General features: G+C 49.5%; 1 protein-coding gene across 2 annotated transcripts in view; it reads right to left on the bottom strand.

Annotated features, from left to right (window-relative positions):
• Window positions 1-15,961, bottom strand: part of FLNB (filamin B) — a 71,014-nt gene extending 55,053 nt beyond the window's left edge. For both annotated transcript variants that reach the window (XM_066558442.1, XM_066558441.1), the window contains exon 1: window positions 15,613-15,961. In XM_066558442.1, coding sequence (XP_066414539.1) covers window positions 15,613-15,961 — 349 coding nt within the window. The remainder of the gene's footprint in view (window positions 1-15,612) is intronic.
• Between the last annotated feature and the right edge of the window lie 986 nt (window positions 15,962-16,947).

Genomic DNA, 16,947 nt, shown 5'->3' on the forward strand with positions numbered 1-16,947 from the left:
AAGTGCCATATCCAAAGTTAGGATAAGAGGAGGTAAATACATTACTCTTACGTCTAGGAAGAGCTGCAGACAGGTGTTAGTGCACATCCAACCCTTGCTGTGAATGCTGTCTGTGAGCACCAGGAGGGCTCCACACTGCTGGCACGCTGCTGGATGGGATTAGCAGTGAGCAAGGATGCAATACAGAACAGTAAGAGCTGCCATTCACTGTGGCTATTTCAGCCAAGCAGATCCCCACTCACAGCTGCAGGACTGCAGCACAGATACCGAGCCGAACAGCACACAGGAATGCTGTGCCCATTATCTGACATCTTTTTGGGGCGGGGGGAAGAAAGGAAGGCGTCTGAATGTTCTGCCTTTGTAGAGCAGCAAGTTGCCATGAGTGCTGCTTTGTCCGCGGGCAGCGAGCGCCAGCGCCACACTAACCCCAAAACCCCGGCTCACCTCGAGCCCTGGCACAGCCGAGCACCGGCGGCCGGGGCACAGGAGGCACCACAAGGGCTTTCCCCAGTGCTGGAACCCCCGTGCCCCACCTGCAGCTCCCGCCGCATACACGGGCAGCGGCACAGCGGGCTCCGGGCCTGCCACAGCACGACACCGCCCACGGCATCAGTGCCAAAACCACCCCACAATGGGCCCTGTGAGCCCGGCCCCTGCACCAGCGCAGCACATTCCCCGCTGCTGAGCTCATCCCAACGCCCCTCCGGTGCTGCTACCGGCCCCAGGAGCGGCTGGGACACCGCGGTCCCACACGCCTGTGCTGGGACAGACTGCACCGAACCAGCAGGTGACATTCAAACCCTTCGATGGCAAAGATCCACGTTTCCAGGGAGGAATGAGTGGAAGCTGGGTGGCAGAGCAGCCAGCCTTCACGCTTCACTATGCAAAGGGAGTCCAAGGCTCATGGGACAATTCTGCTCCCCATGGGCTCGAGTCAGCAGTGCCCCATCCTCCAGGACAGCACAGCCAGCAGCATGGCAAGGCTGACGGCATCAGCCTCACAGACAACAGGAGATTGGGAACGCCCCCGGACAGCACCTGGCAGCACGGGATGGGGCTGTAGAGAAGGGCTTCAGGATAGCACCCACACGGACACTCAGCCCCAGCAGCCCCAGGCTCAGAGGTGGGTGGAGGGAAGCTCCAGGAAGCCATGGGAACAGCACAGCACAAGGCGTCCAAGTGCTAATTAATCATCCAGGAATAACTTGAGAAGGAAAGTCCCTGCAGTGGGGAGTGAACATGCCAGAATTGGATTTCTGCTAAATGATGGAGGGAGGGGGAAGAAGGCATCCTCCTGCCTTTATCACACTCTGCTGAGAAACACTTGGCTCAACTTTTGAAACCAAGTGATGTGACACAAACTACACCTCCCTCCTCCAGTTAGGAGAGAAAAGGGAATGATCCTACACCCGGTCTGTGCTCTCCAGGAGTCAGTACATTTACTGCCATGGCACAGGAAGGCTTCACCTTCCCATCAGAGCAGACAGCTACACCTGAGTCAGCAACACCACTAGCCAATTCACAGGAAAGGAATTTCAGTTTAAGCAAGACGTTAAAATTTTAGTCAAATGTATAATTGTCTACACCTCACAAGAAACACTTCTCTAGGAGTCTGACCAACTCAAGGTTGTCTCATTCACATGTGCAAACAAAAAAAAGCAGGTCCTCACAACACAACTTGGGCATACACAACCAGAAAGCCAAGCCTCTTTCAGAAGGGCTGAACTGAAAAAAACAACTCTAGTGCCAGAACAATGCAAGTGACACAACAAAGCTACAAACTGTCTCTGAAGCTTAAGAGTGCTGTAAGCATCTCTGTAGGATTAAGGTAATCCTAAATCTCAGGTTACTTCAGGTCTCATCAAGGTCAAAAACCTGTCTCGTTCCTGCAAAGACCTCCCAGAGGCTGGCAGAGTCGTTAGTGTTGTTCTGTATCTCACATTAATGAATGAACGTTACCAATCTTCAGGGCAGGGGATAACAGGAAGGTCCACCCTCAGGCACCTCAGACACTGGAGAGAAAATAATTGGAAGACAGGGCTACAAAAAACAAAAAAAACCCCAAAAAACCAACCAAATAAATAAAAAACCAAAACCAAAAAAACCCCCAACCAAACAAAAAAAAAAGATGCCTCAGCAAGACCAAAGAAGCAATGTAATAATGCAGAGGTTTCCAGGCACCAAAGTGACCTCTGTGCTACTAACAACGTGTTTATTCACACTGGGGGTAGGTCAAGATAGTTATATGAAACAGCATGTAAAATCTTGCAGAGATAAATGAGCCTATTCAGATAGGGCTGTCTAACATCTCCTGTGTAACAGACGCCAGGCACAAAAGCTGCAAGGGTTGGACTTTGTGAAGCCAAAACCAACACATTTGAAATTATCAGAACTGATTACTGTTTGGGGAAATCCTTGGCCACAACATACACCAAGATTCAATTTTTCCATTTGAAACCAGAATTGCTACACTGACTGTGATTCACTGTGCACAGGGCTGTTCAAAGGAAATCCCCATTCATGCAGCCCTGCACAGCTCAACCCATCTCCACTCTGCACTGCAGCACCAAAGTACTGAGGATTGGAGCACATTTTGTGGTTTGGGGTAAGTAACACATCAGAAAGTAACCTACCAGTTACTTTAGCTTTACAAAAGATTTGTGGTTTTTCTCAGTTTTGATCATGTCTGATTCTAAGCACCTAACAGCACTGCTCTATGCAGGCTTGTTTTGAAGCATGTAAGCCCAGGTACCATCCTACAGATGCTCTGCAGCTTAATGACAGAGTTGATCCAGCTATCACTGTCCAACCATTTCCCTGAGAAGCAACAGGCAAGGTAATTAATTTTAACATGCTCTGCTCAGTTTGGCTGGGGTAGAGTGAATTTTCTTCACAGTAGCTGGAACAGGGCTGGGTTTTGCATTTGTGCTGAAAACCATGCTAATAACACAAGGATGTTTTTGTTACTGCTGAGCAATGCTTACATAGCATCAAGGCATTTTCTGTCTCTCACCCCACCAGCAAGTTGGCTGGGGATGCAGAAGAATTTGGGAGGGGACAGCAGATCCCCAGTGACTCAAGGGATACCCCATACTATATAACACCATGCTCAGCACAAAACCAGAAGAGAGAAGCAGGGGGGACATTTGGAGTGATGTCACCTGCCTTCCCCAGTAACCATTACACATGACAGATGGCTGAACACCTTCCTGACCATAGGAAGTGGTGAATAAATGCCTTGCTTTGCTTTGCTTATTAAACTGTCTTCATCTCAACACACGAGTTTTCCCACTTTTACTCTTCCAATTCTCTCCCCCATCCCACAGCAGAGAAGTGAGTGAGCAGCTGTGTGGGGCTGAGTTGCTGGCTGGGCTTAAACTATGACATGTGCAATTGTACCTTCAGTGCAGATTGGAACAGGCAGTTTGGAATTACCCCCCAAATGTGAATTTCATCAGTTCATTTTGACATTCAGACATAGTACTCACTCAACACAAACACACAGCACCAGAAGTAGCCCAAAACCCACACACCCCAACACCAGAACTGTCCCACCAGGCCACTGCCCTTCAACACTGCTGTGATGATGTGAAACACCTAAAATGAGCCCTTATCCTGTCTTCAAGCTACAGCCATCACCACAGCATTGCCATGTGAATGTCAAGCAGGAGGGGGTGACACAAAGCCAGGCTGCTTTCTGCAGCTGCACACTGAGCAAGGATGTGCAGGACACAGTCACTACAAACACATGCATGGCCTGGAAAGTATTGCTGCTTTTCCATGACCATTATGAAGGTGTCTTCAAGCTTCTGTGCATAAGCCAGCTAAATTTAATCCCCCATGAGCTTTCACATGCAGACACCTACCCTCTACCCCCCTGGAAACCATATCTAGCCCTCTCCAAGAAGGAATGGGGTTGCTTTCTTCCTGAAATTCCAATTCTTAAGTAAACAATATTGTGTGCTGTATCTTGAAGAAAAAATGCTCTCCCCCTCTTTCTGGGGAAACAATGAAGATGGAACACATTTCTGTATGCTTGTGCAAGACAGTAAACACACCTCCATCTGCACATCACACCAGGCTCTCCCCTGCACCGTGCGGATTTGAGCCCTGTGTGTTTAACACCCCACACGCGACAGCGCTGTGTTTATGCAGTTTCAGCTACAAGCCGCTAACATAAGGAATAGAGCTTGGCTTGAGGCCCAGATAATTCATCCAACTGTGGCAGCCACTATCAGACAGACCTCTTCTGAGAGGAGCTTTCATGAGCAGAAAAGGGTGGTGAGTCTGCGGAGGCACAGTGTGCACAGGTGGTCTCCAAGCACCTTAAAGAGGACTAGCTGGGATTAATGGCACAGCCTGAGCACACATTAGCCCCAGCTGTGTGACACCCGCTCATGCAAACCATACCCCCATACCTCCCACCCAAACTCACTCCCTGCACTCACCAAAGCTTTGCTTCAAATGTGTGCATTCTGCATGGCCCCAAATAGTCCAAGTCCCCATCTCACCCCAGGCCCCAGAACTACTCTCCTGTGCTGTGGTCCTGTGCCATGCCAGGGCTCTGCTCAGGGGCCATCCTGTCACTCTCCTAGCAAAACACAGAGGCAGGTCTGCTCATCTGACACCATCAGCCTAACCCAACTTAGTCAGGAGCTGCTCAGCCATAACAGGCTCTGGCTGCTAACAGCTTCCAAACTAGCCAGTGCTCAGAGGGATACTACCCTTCCTCTCAGAGGCTGGACTTCAAATCCTCCAACTAAAGGCTTCATACAAGTCTTTCCAAACTTCACAAGCTTGCAGATCTCTCCCTAGTCTTCAGGGACAGCACTCCATCACACACATGCTAACCAAGAAGGGTGCAGGCAATGACCCAAATTCAGCTGCAGGATCCCATTTTTAATCTGCAGTCTCACACTGTTCACATTTGCAAGCCTATTGTATTTCACATTTTTAACACAACACTAAAAATGTAGAGCACCAGCTCCAGAGGCAATTCTTCTAGAGCTGGAAAGAATAGTTGCAGCAACTTCACAAGCTACATTGCTCTGTCTGATCTCCCATACCTCTTCCAGGTACCTACCAGGCTTGATGCAGGGTTAGACAACATTGTTTTTTAGCAATTCCTCCATTTCACCCTGAAAAATGTTTACTGGCGTACTTTTACATCCATCCAGCCCCAACAAGAGTCCCACACGTGTTTACCTTACTCCCAGAGGAAGTCTGGGCTGCTTCTTTCAGCTTCTACATTTGAGCTTAAATACTGCTGCTAACCAGGTACTGCTTCAGAAGTCTGAGTTACTTTTCTTACAGGAAGAATAAGAAATATACTGCAGCTTGTTAAATCCTATGTTTAAGTAATAAAGCTGGTTAATTTAAATATTTGCACTTCCTCTGCCTTAGGCAGTGGTTTCAACCAATAGCTGCAGCACTGTGTGAAGCAGCTCATTTTTTCCTCTTTGCAAATAAAACCTTTCAGAGGGACATCGTTTTATTCAGTTATTTATCTATATCAGAAGACATATTTCTTTACTCAAACACCAAACTCAGAGCTGGGCTACAAAGCCACGGTAAAACCTGAAGTGTTGAAGTAGGGCTTTATGCCACTAACTTCAGTGGGCTTCCCTGTTTGAATCAAGAGTCAATCAGCAGAGCTTTCCACCCAGGAAATCCCAGACATCTCCACTGTTTACAGGGACTGAACTAGCAGCTCCTCACTCAAGTCTCCTGCTCATAGTGCTTTCACAGCAAAGCAAACCTTCACCATGACACAACCCTCACAGAGTAGCTCCAAACTGCCTCTTTCAAGAAAGCAGCAGATTGGGATATACTGCAGTGAGAATCCCAATGGCAAAGCAGTTAATTCTATGGGACAAGGTCTTTGTAATACCCTTGTCCAGGAGTAGCACATGCTTCTATCCCTATAGCTGCAGAAGTCTGCAAGTCATTAGCATGCTCAGCAATGCTCACTGAGCAGCCACAGATCATCCAGTGTGACAGCACCATGGGCATGCTGAGCCACCCTGCTGTACATGGCTGAGAGCTGAATGCAATCAGTGTTTCTTCACTCGTGTATTTGGAGAGAACCTGGACCACTAGAAGACTACCTCAGGCTCTTCTATGTTTTTTGGAAGCAAAAAACATTAACTGGCCACCTGGGAGCTGCAGGCACACTGCAGCTTGGGGATCTGCAGGCACTCCTGGATCACCTGACTGTGGCCTCCCACCAAGTAGACAATTCACTTGGTCACTAGCACTTTGACTGAGCTATCCCTGCTCCTGCTAAGCACTCAGGTTAGGCCAGAGAAGTACTATTAGTACAGGAGCTGGTTTATCAACATGCAGCAACCTCTGCAAGCTGGGGTCTTCTCCAAAGCAGCTGTATTGGGCTGTGGCAAGTTACCCTCCTCCCTTTGGCCACCCAAGTTCAATGTCAGTGTTCAGTTGTCCAGCACATATGCTGCATCCTCTGTTAAGAGCATAGAACTCACATAAGTCAGCACTAAATAGCACAGGAACACATGATCACAAAGTACTGAGAGCATTAAGGTAGCACCACCATAGAGGGTCCTCCACTCCTGGTTTAAAAGCCTCCATGTCTTAGTCCTGACTTTTGACAGTAGCAGTGTCCAGCACTGGTGAGCTCCAGCTGTGGCACCAGAAGTCACTGCCTTTTTAAACATCATCACAAATTTTCTGACAGTCATCAGCCTAGATTTTCTGCTTCTTCATAGCTGCATTTTTACTACATGCCTAAAAGAGTTACCAAAAGCAATAACCCCCAGAGACAGCTAAAGCTGTTTCTATTTGACTTTTAATTAGATCATTGATCTTGTTCTAGTGGTTACATGAGCTATAGGATATTTGCATGCAACCACTCTGGCAATCAACAGCCGGAACAAAACTGAAACAACACGATTAACATCCCGAGTCTTCCCACAGATGGTATTTTAAGTCTGCTCAGACATTAGCTTGTCCCCCACAAGGGAATTTGGTAACAAGCCATGTCTGGGGAAGTAACAACTGCCCAGAGAGCCGCTGTAACTAGAGTGACATCAGCAAACAGCATCCCTTCAGGAACACCCAGGTGCTGAAGGAGGCTCAAAGATGCCTGGACTTCAGATTATTTGGGAGACCAACACGCAGCATTACTTCTAGTTTCACAGAGAAACTACAGAAATTCATTGTCTAGCTGTGATGGTGAGGCAACATATGATACCCTGCACCATCAAGATGACAGTTAGACACCAATTTTGTTTAGCAAGCCAGCATTTCCTGTTCTGTAGCGAGGACCAAAAGCAGAGATAAATCCAAGATTTGTGTCTCACACCATGACAGATACAAGGTGTATTTATTATACTGTCAGTTCCCAGTGTGGAAGATATGTCAAAGACAAATGCAGGACCCGGCACATATACCCCAGTTCAGGCTCTTTGCTCCTGTAGTCTGAGACTAGGGAAACCTGCTCTTATCATTCACCTTATAACAAAGGAAGGATCTCTGCAAAGCTAAAGCTCACCTCCAAGATGTACCAGCATGTTTTAGCACTGAGATTTAAATTAGTTCCAAGATCTGGCTTGCCAGTATTTGCCTATGGAAAGTCCACTAAAACTGCTGCACCTACTACTGCAAGGTCGTTGTGAGAAAAGGGAATGCAAAACAGTTAATTACACCAATTAAAGGAAACACAGATAGAGCAAGTCAGTATCTAGCCGAGGGGAACAGCATTTCCTCTTCTGTGTTTGAATAACCTTCAAATGCACATATCATGGGTGTTTGCCTTCTGCTGCAGGGCCCCAGAGCAGACACAACATACTGTACATAACATAGCTCACCACTTGCTCATGTTGGGCCCACCAACTACAACAGTGCATTTTATGTAGGCTCAGAAATGCAGAATACATTATCTCCTTACAAGAGAGGCCACAGACTAATCAAAACCAGTAGGCAGCCACAAGCACACAGGGTAGCCTGAAATTGCTGTGGGCTGTGAGGTGCAGAGGAGAGCAGCCACCAGCTTCCTACCCCCAGGTCAGGCTGGGGCAGCCCCCAGGGCCAGACGTGCTCACAGCACCAATGCAAAAGACAGGAGTTGGCATTTCAGAGCAGCATTTAATAGCTCAGCCCAAAGCTCATCACACAAGTTTCAGCACAAAAAGTGTGTGGAAGCACATCAGCTGTGTGTGGACTAGCAGTTGCCTCCAGTGCTTTCAGCTGCTGCTCTGCAGCAGAGCAGCCATGCAGAGGGCTGTGGCCAGTGTTGCAAATGCCTGCACCCCACCCAGGCAAGCAGGATGCAGCAAGAACCACCCCAGCAGGATGGGGAGACAGAGGGCAGCTGACAGCCTCTGCTCAGCCCAGCACCCTCACCATGCCAGAACCAACCGCAGCAATGTGACAGCGGGACGTGCTGCAACAGCCATTGCCCAATTTGCCCCTCTCAGCAGGCAGGCTGAGTGTCTGTGTGGCAGTCTGTGCCCACCTCACCCTCAGAGGAGCCATCATTTGGGAACGGTGCTGCCACGCAGCCTGGCCAGCTCATGCCACAGTAATTCAATGCTCTGACAAATAAATGCGTCATGATTTACAGCATGGCCTGAAGCGAGGGAGAAGGAGCCACAGCCCATGATGTCATTGCAGCCCACAGTCATTTTTGTGCTGTTACTGGGTAACGTTGGCAGGAGAGCTCATGCAACCTGCTGCTGCTGTTAGATGAAAACAGCTCGTCCCTGTGCAAGAAAGGCACTGCCTGGATGGTCAAAGCTCCGCCACTACCAACTCACCAGCCTGATCAGTAAAACTTGCTATATTTCAGTGACCCAGACAAATTAACTCTGAAGTATCTGCTGAATTTATGCTTCAAAGTAAGAGATTGACTCCTGTATTTATTGGTTCTTTCCCATTAGTTTAGTTGTCTACTTCTCCAGGTTGTAAGGAACAGCAAAGGGCCATCACCTGACTCAGAGGAAGCATCCCACTAGTAACTAGACAGTGCAGCTGCTTGTGTGGCCGTTCTTCTCAGACACTTCAGAGAGACACAGCTGTTTTCTTTCAAGGGCAGTCAGTATCAGCAGGAGGTTCAAAGAACTTCAACCCATCACACCAGGGGAGACAGGATTCAGCTACTCCACCCTCTGCTCACTCACAGGCAGCCCAGGGCAGTGTCTGCTGCCTTACTCACCACAAGGGAGGATGTGCCAGGCAAACCCTTGCTTCCCCAGGAACTTGGGCAAAATTTCATTTGGCTGCTGTTTGAAGTGGCCTAGCCTGTATTCACTGACACAAAAAATCCAGTTTATTTTTGCAGTGATTGTATCCCAGTTACCATGTACAAGAACAGTAGGAACTAGACATAGCATACATCTCACTGTGGATGTTAGACTTCAACTGCTTACAGCAGAATAGTGCTTACACAAGGATTTGCAATCCATTAGGTGAACCCAAAGCCCACCACAGTAGATCCAATCCTCACTGTGATGTACTAGATATTATGTAGGCATCTTCAAAATTCAAGGTTAGCTGCAGGAGGAACAGAGAGCCAAGGGAGGCTGACAGACAGGTTAGAGACCACATCAGAGCCCAGAAAACCATCTGGTTAAGATACAGCATACACTTACTGCAAGGCTTTTGAGTACAGAACTGGGATTTATCTCCTAATGATGACCTAGAAGAAAGTCCTCCCTAATAGATTACAGAGCACGAGTTCTTCCTTAGAAGGAACACAAACAAGCAGAAGTGCAACTACACAAACTTTTGCCTTAAGGGGAAAGAAAATCTTTCACCAAGTCCCCAGAAGCAGAACCTAGGGGGAAAAACTCACTAGAGTTTCATTGCACAAATCCAAATAAACAGGCAGAGCTTGCTTAGCCCATTGCACAGAACCTCAGATCTCAGTGGACTCAACTCTGAACCTGAGATCAACTTCCCAGGAAGAGCAAGGGTAGCTCTACTCACCCCACCCAGTGGGGTGGGCGCAAGAGGGTCGGGTGAGTATCCACGTTTACCACGCACACAGACAGACAAGTACAGCAATTGAGAAAAGATACAGAAGCAGCTAGCACAAGTTTCACAGACACAGCATCTTCATGAAACTGCTGCTCTTATTCCTCCAAACACCACCTAAACACACACACTGTTCACCCACCACTTTTGACCATTAGCAGGAATTCAGCGTGCAGCAAGCTAAGCAGTGCCATATAGTGAAAGCTGTACCTCACTGCTCAGATCTCCTAACAAGGGTAGGTGGTGCCTTCCCCTAGTCTTTTCTACATATATTTTGGGTTTGAGTCTTCCCACAGCAGTTAACATCCAGCTACACAGCACTTCCTTTCTCTGGCAGAGACACTTGGTATATCCAGTTCCGTTTTTCTTGCCACATCCAAGCTGATTGCAGCTACCCACCCCATCTACTTCCACCCACCATCACTACCATGGAGCACTCCTCCTCCCCATGGGTGGGTACTCTAGAACAGGACCCACAGTATTATCAGAGGACACAAAAAAAGCAAGAAAGGCACCTACAGTTTGTCTACAGAAAGCCTGCCTACATCACCAACAGTCAGAGTCATGCTCAATGCTTTGTAAGCAAGAGCCACTGTGACAGGCTTTTCAGGCACACTGGTACCACACCAGACAGAGCCAAACACCAATTCCCTGAGCTCTGTGTCTTTTTTACTGTAATGACTTATGACTCAGGTGACATATTCATGAGCTCTCTATCATGGCAGGCAATCAAGGAAGACAGGGCCACTTGGTGCTGGTGGCAGGGACCTGGTAAGCATCACAGTACAGCAGAGGTTTGTTCACTCCAGCATAACCAGCAAAAACACTTTTGCTCTGGTGTGCTTGCTAAACGTGGATTAGTGGTCTAAACCTAGCAGACCCTTGTTCAGGACCCAAACTAGCTGCTCATCAAAGTCTTTTTCTGAACAGCAGAGAGAAAACAGAATTCTTCTGCAGCCTGGGGGATTCAGAGACCATTGTTTTACTTCCCATTGCTTGGAGCAGACACAGAACAATGCTGGCAACATCGCAGCATGACCACACACAAGGCTAACCACATTCTTAGGTTACAGTTGTAGGCTAGAAAAGAGTTATCCTAACCCATTTAGATTTAAACATCCTCATGTAAGTCAATACAGGACCAGGACGTGGCATTAGAATAAGGAGCAGTTAAGTTAAGAGTTCAGTCCATCTTGAATAGCTGGCATAGCCTTCAGTGCCTTAAATGAAAAAGCTGTTTAGCACATTAGTCTAGCTGGCCCTAAGTAATTTTACTCAAGTTTGATCACTTTACAAGTTTCCGCTCATATGTAAAAGAATGCAAGAACAGTCTGTGTAAGCTACCTTAAAGTCTCCTGTAACTTGGAACTCATAGTTCAGGCAAAGGCACTTATTCATTACACCAGCAGTCCAACCACTGAAACAGAAGGTCCTGAGCAGACCAAGTACCTTCCAAAGCTGAAGCCACCTCCAGCAAAGAGGTCCATTGCACATCTATCAAAAATTATTTTCAAGGGGAAGGAGTGTCATATTTCCAAGAAGCAGAAATCTGCTTCCAAGACACACTGGATATTTTCCAGAAAGCAGCATCCAGGGAAGTCACAGATAAGTGGCAGACAAAATGCAAGCGTATTTTGACTAACTCTTTAGGATGTGTTAATAGAACATTGAGTGAGACAAAGAGCCCTTAAATGTACACAGGCTGAAAACACATTTTCTTTTTTCAGTTTGCAAGGACCTAGCTCTAAGCATTACAGGACAACACATTTACTGTTTGACAAGAGACTAGTTTTCCCTCTAGAAATGTACAGTTTGTTTTGTCACTCTTTAATGTATCAGCAGCATAGGGAAGAAAGTTGGTTTTCAACTGTTTTCCTAAAATGAGATTTCTATAAGGTCCTCAGACTCACAGGTCTTTCACCTTAAGCACACTATAGACCACAGTGTGTGCATCAAGTACTTGATCATTAACCAAAACCCCACCCAATACACAGGTTATGTTTGGTCAGTACTCCTGCAGCTGGGATATGTCACCACCAAACTCACCATGAGGCAAGTACCAACTGACCATGATTATAACCCCATCCTCTCCTCACCCATCTCCTTCCTGGCATAGCTGAACTCCCTGCAGGCACTGCAGCAGGACACAGGATCACCAGAGAGACAAATCTGTAAACAAATCACACAACAGTAGCCACAGCCAGCAGTGGATCCTACTGCCATGGCACAGACATGCCACTGCCCATCCACTGACTTTCACTGCCACTTCACATCCTGCCATTGTGAGGCAAGCCAGGTCAGCTCACTTACCTGGTGAAAGTGCAACCTGGCAGAGAAACCACATTTTTCAGTTCACTCAATCTGACTGTAGCAGCCCAAGACAGCAGTTTTACCCAACAAGGCAGCTTGGCACCCATCCTCCCTCTACCAGTGACACAAGGCTGCTGGATGAGCAGTGGCCATGAGAACACTGCCAACAGGTACTGAGCAGCAGAGTTTGCACCTAGGACCTGCTGGCTGCAAGCTTGGGTGCAACTTGGCAGGTCTCACCCCAAAACCATTTGCCAGGCTTCAGGCTCCCAACTCCTGTTTCTAAGCTACATGAGTTGACTCCTGTTACCAGTTACCAGGGTTGCTAGGGTCAAGCTCAATGCCAAATTAGCTTCAACTCCCCTCCCTTCTCTGCTAAGCAATCTGTAGAGTCGATCAGCCCCTTCACCAAGAGAAAGCCCTTGTGCTCTACATTCCTGGCATCCTACTCCCAATGCCTGTCATGCAGCATGCCACTCAGCACCCAGGAATTTGCAATTATCTCAGTCTAGCAGACACTGAAAAAGGCTAGACTTAACACTTGTTAACACTTGAGCAGCACAGCAGCCACCTCACTTTCAGAAGAAGGCTCTGTGAAGTCACCTCCTCTCACAGCAGTTTTTTCAGAGCATTCACTCCCATCTTTGCTGGATGGCACAAAGCACCTACGTGCTTTATGGTCTTTTTTACAGTAGATCATACATACAGTCAATTTTGCATTGAAGTGGAGACACTTCATGCCTAGAAGAAAAGTTTCCTGAAACTAGCAAAAGACTTTGAGCAGAGACTAAACAAAGGGTAACGGCAGCAGGAGAGGTTGGGCTTCTAATGTGCATCCAGAAAGGGTTGTGGTCAAACACTGTGTATAGGCAGACTTATTTTAAATAGACAAACACTGAATGCCAAAACCTAGCTACTGAAAAGGTTTTTAAATGTGGTTGTAGTATAGCAGCAGTAGCTGAGCCATAACACATGGCTTCCAAAATGTTCCTGGAAGTTAAATAATAACTGGAACAGGCACTGCATCCACTTAGCAGAGGTCTGATGGCATTATTAATGCCAGAAATCCAGCAGGCGCAGCTGTCAGGTTTCCCCAGTTGATTTGGCTCAGAGTTGGCCCTAAACACCCCAGGCCCTAAAGACCAACCTGGTCATAAAAGTTCTCCACCTAGAGCCTTTACTAGTTGTTTTTTTTTTCACTTCAGCTCCAGGGTCTGCAATGGCCCTGGTTTTGTTCAACAACACAAAAGAGACTAAACAGTAGAAAAAAAAGAAAGCCTCAAGGTCTTCAGAACCTGCAGGGGAAAACACACCAAGGACAGGTAGTGATCCCAGTGGACGCTGCATCTGCAGGACAGGTGCCAAGGGCTTTGGCCCTTCAACCCAGCAGAGCACTGCAAGGCTCACTCAGAATGTCTTTTTTGGAAAGGGCATTCAGAGTGTTTTTCAGGACAGGCTCAGTTTATCCAGGACTGTACAGTAGGGCTCCTGTGCTACTCCTTGGCTCCAGCTCAGGTGGCAGAGCACTGATGGAGCTGTACACTCCTTCATGCAGAGGCTGGGATATGGCAAAAGCATTAGCAGTCATAGTCATTCCATTCTCTCAAAGCTTCAAGTTTTCTCATGGTTTGGGTTTTTTAAATTTTATTTGGTTTTTTAATAACCAACACAAAGCAAGTAAGCTGTAAAACAAATAGACACGTCTTAAACAATTACAGATACCCTGCAGTTCAGCCTAACCATGTAAAGGAGCTGTGCTGCTGCAGCAGCATTTCTAGAATGGAAGTCACTGAAAGCCAGACCTGACTGGAGCAGCCTTGATCTCCCAAGTCCGTCACCCTCGGGAAGTTCCACAGACAAAGAGGAAGGCAGCTGGAGCAACAACATTTTTCTAGGGAAAACAATACAATAGGAGGGGAATGCTGGCCTGGTGTTGGATCTAGTCCAGCACCTGCCACAGAAAGGTGAGCTCTGATGTTAGCAAAAGCTCAGCCCAGGAATCAGCAGCTGCAATTCGAACCCCACTGAGTGCAAAGGGACTCCATCTCTAAGTAAATAATTAGCACCAGCTTCATTCCCAGCTGCAAGTTAGCTGTTCTGCCCAGGAGGACAATTAGCTACTTGGGACCAACAGTCCTCACTTCTTGTACAAAGCTGCTTTTACACACTAGCAGAGGGGAAGAAGTGGGTACTGAGCTACAGGATTCCAGAGAGGGCTAGGTCTCCCCCAAACTGGAGAAGTTTCTATTTTCTTGCTATTGTAGTTAAAGCCTTTGAAGAGAAACAGCTTTTACCTTGGCCAAGCATTTTAGACAACTGAGGAGAGCTACACTCTACAAATTCAGCTGTGCAATTCATCGAGGCCAGAATCATCAGGAAGCAGTAGTTATAGTTATCTGGCAAAGAGCTAGAAAAGGCATTCACATTCCTTCCCAGAGATCTCTCAGGCATTCAAATTACTGCTTTACAGACTACGTTATGGCCACACCTGAGCTATTCCCCAAACGGTCACCGAATGCATTCCTGAGGGATCATCCGCAATCCAACGTGCATGCCAGCAGCCTTCGTCTCCAAACTACCAGCTATCAACCAACTGTACGCCCCAGTACGGCACAGGCAGGCACATCTCATGCCAGCCTAGGCGGCAGTAGCTCAAAGCACCCACTCCTGGGCTTAGCAGGGTTCCTTGAACATTTCCTGCCGTAACTTATCGCAGCAGAAAGACTGAGGAGAAAGTGCAATCCTGTTCAAAAGTTGCAACTGTGCTTAGGCATCAATGCTAATCTGAACACTGGCATCATCTACTGGGCTGTGGTGAGCAAAGTCTCCCCAGTCTCCTATCCTACCTACGGCTGCAGCTATTTCTGCACAGCCGTGAGAGTCTGGCTCCAGCACCGTGCCGGAGCCCAGGTACGCCCAGCTGGAGCAGCATCGTCCTGCCGCACACCCCTGCCGGGCTGCGGGAGGGGTCAGTGCCTGGAGGAACTGCCTGCACAGGGAGAGAACACGCTCCGGCACTAGGTTTCTTCAGGAGAGACCTGAAAGCAAAGCTTCACCTATGAAGCAGTGATCATGAGGCACGCTGAGGAGGACAGGCGCTCACTGCCAGCCCCGACAGCCGGGCTGTGGGGCAGCCCCACGGCACACCCAGCTCTTTAAAAACAGAAGCCCCTCAGCTTCCGAGCCCACAGCCCCCACTGCCCTGAGCCCCGTCACAGCTCCGCCAGGCAAAGGTCCAGCGCAGGAAAACACACAATTAAACGAGAAAACAACAAAACGGCCCGCCGGGGACGCACTCACCGATGGAGACCAGCTTGATGCTCTCCCGCTCCAGGAACTCGAGGGCCACCGAGACGTTCTCCAGCTGCATCTGGCGGAAGGTGGGCCGCTGGTGGTACTTGCGGTACATGCGCTTCTGGCTGAGCACCTCCAGCAGTGCGATCAGCCGCAGCCCGTCGCTCAGGTCATGCTGCAGGTTGCCGATGCGCTTATTAACACAGCGCAGGTGCTCGTTACACCAGCGGGTGAAGGTGTTCTGCTGGATCCGCTTCCAAGGCGCGTCCTCCGCCAGGTCCTTCTCGGTGGCGGGCATCTCGCCGTCGGGATCGGCCGCTCTCCGCGCGCCCTGACCCCGCGCCTGCGTGCTCATGGCCAGCGCCGCTCCGCCTCCTCGATCCGCTGCGCTCCGCCCGCGCCCCGCCCGGCCGCCTGCGGGGAGGGAGGGAAAGGAGGGAGAGAGAGAGATTGAAGAGCGCCGCGCTCAGCGGAGGCCCCTCTCCTTTTCCTGCTCTCGCTGCCGCTGTCGCCTCCCCCGCCACCCAACCCAACCGTTCTGCGCGGCCCCGCGCCGCCGCCCGGCCTTTATCCACGGGGAGCGGCACGCCCTCCGCCCCATCAACCCCGCGCCCCGCCACACCGTCCCGCGGGGGCCGGCCTGGGAATGGAATGGGATGGGCGCGGCTCGGCTCGGCTCGGCCCGGCCTGGCCTGGCCTGGCCTGGCAGAGCCCTTGATGGACCGGGGACCACCCTGGGCCGACACTCACCTGGCCGAGGTGCCGGGCGGGGCTGGGGCGCGGCCCCCAGGAACGGGCAGGAGCGCAGCTGGCCTGGCGCTGGTGCCCGGTGCGGGTGCAGCCCCCTCGCCCCACAGACAAATGAAACCCGCAGTAGGAACAGGAGCGCAGCCCCCGACCCACCCGCACACCCCCACCGCAGCCGCGCTCAGGCGGCGCAGGTCAGGCCGCCAGCCGTGTGACGGCCGTGGGTGGGTGACACCTCTCGCCCGGCCTGCAGAGCTGTGCAGGGCGGCCGGCAGAGCCGGGGGTCTGGGCTGGGGGGATTCGGTTCTGCACAGCCCGCGCCGGGAGAGGCTGAGGGTGCTCCCACGGGGTGCGATGTGGCAACGGGACGGCACCTCTGTGCCGACACACACGATGTTATCGGCCATTTGAAAAATAGAAACCTCTAAAAGCAGTCAATTACGGTTCGAATTCTCGGGGGGTTCTTTGCTTTTCCCCCCAGTTTTGTGACATTTCCTGGCGCGCCACTCCCTGCTGACATACGAGACTGTGACTTGCCGCTGACTCATTTGATGACAGCGGAGTCAATAGAACTACTCCAGCTGCCTTGCTGCA

The sequence above is a fragment of the Molothrus aeneus genome, chromosome 12 (assembly GCF_037042795.1).
Source record: "Molothrus aeneus isolate 106 chromosome 12, BPBGC_Maene_1.0, whole genome shotgun sequence".
Classification (NCBI taxonomy): Eukaryota; Metazoa; Chordata; class Aves; order Passeriformes; family Icteridae; genus Molothrus; species Molothrus aeneus.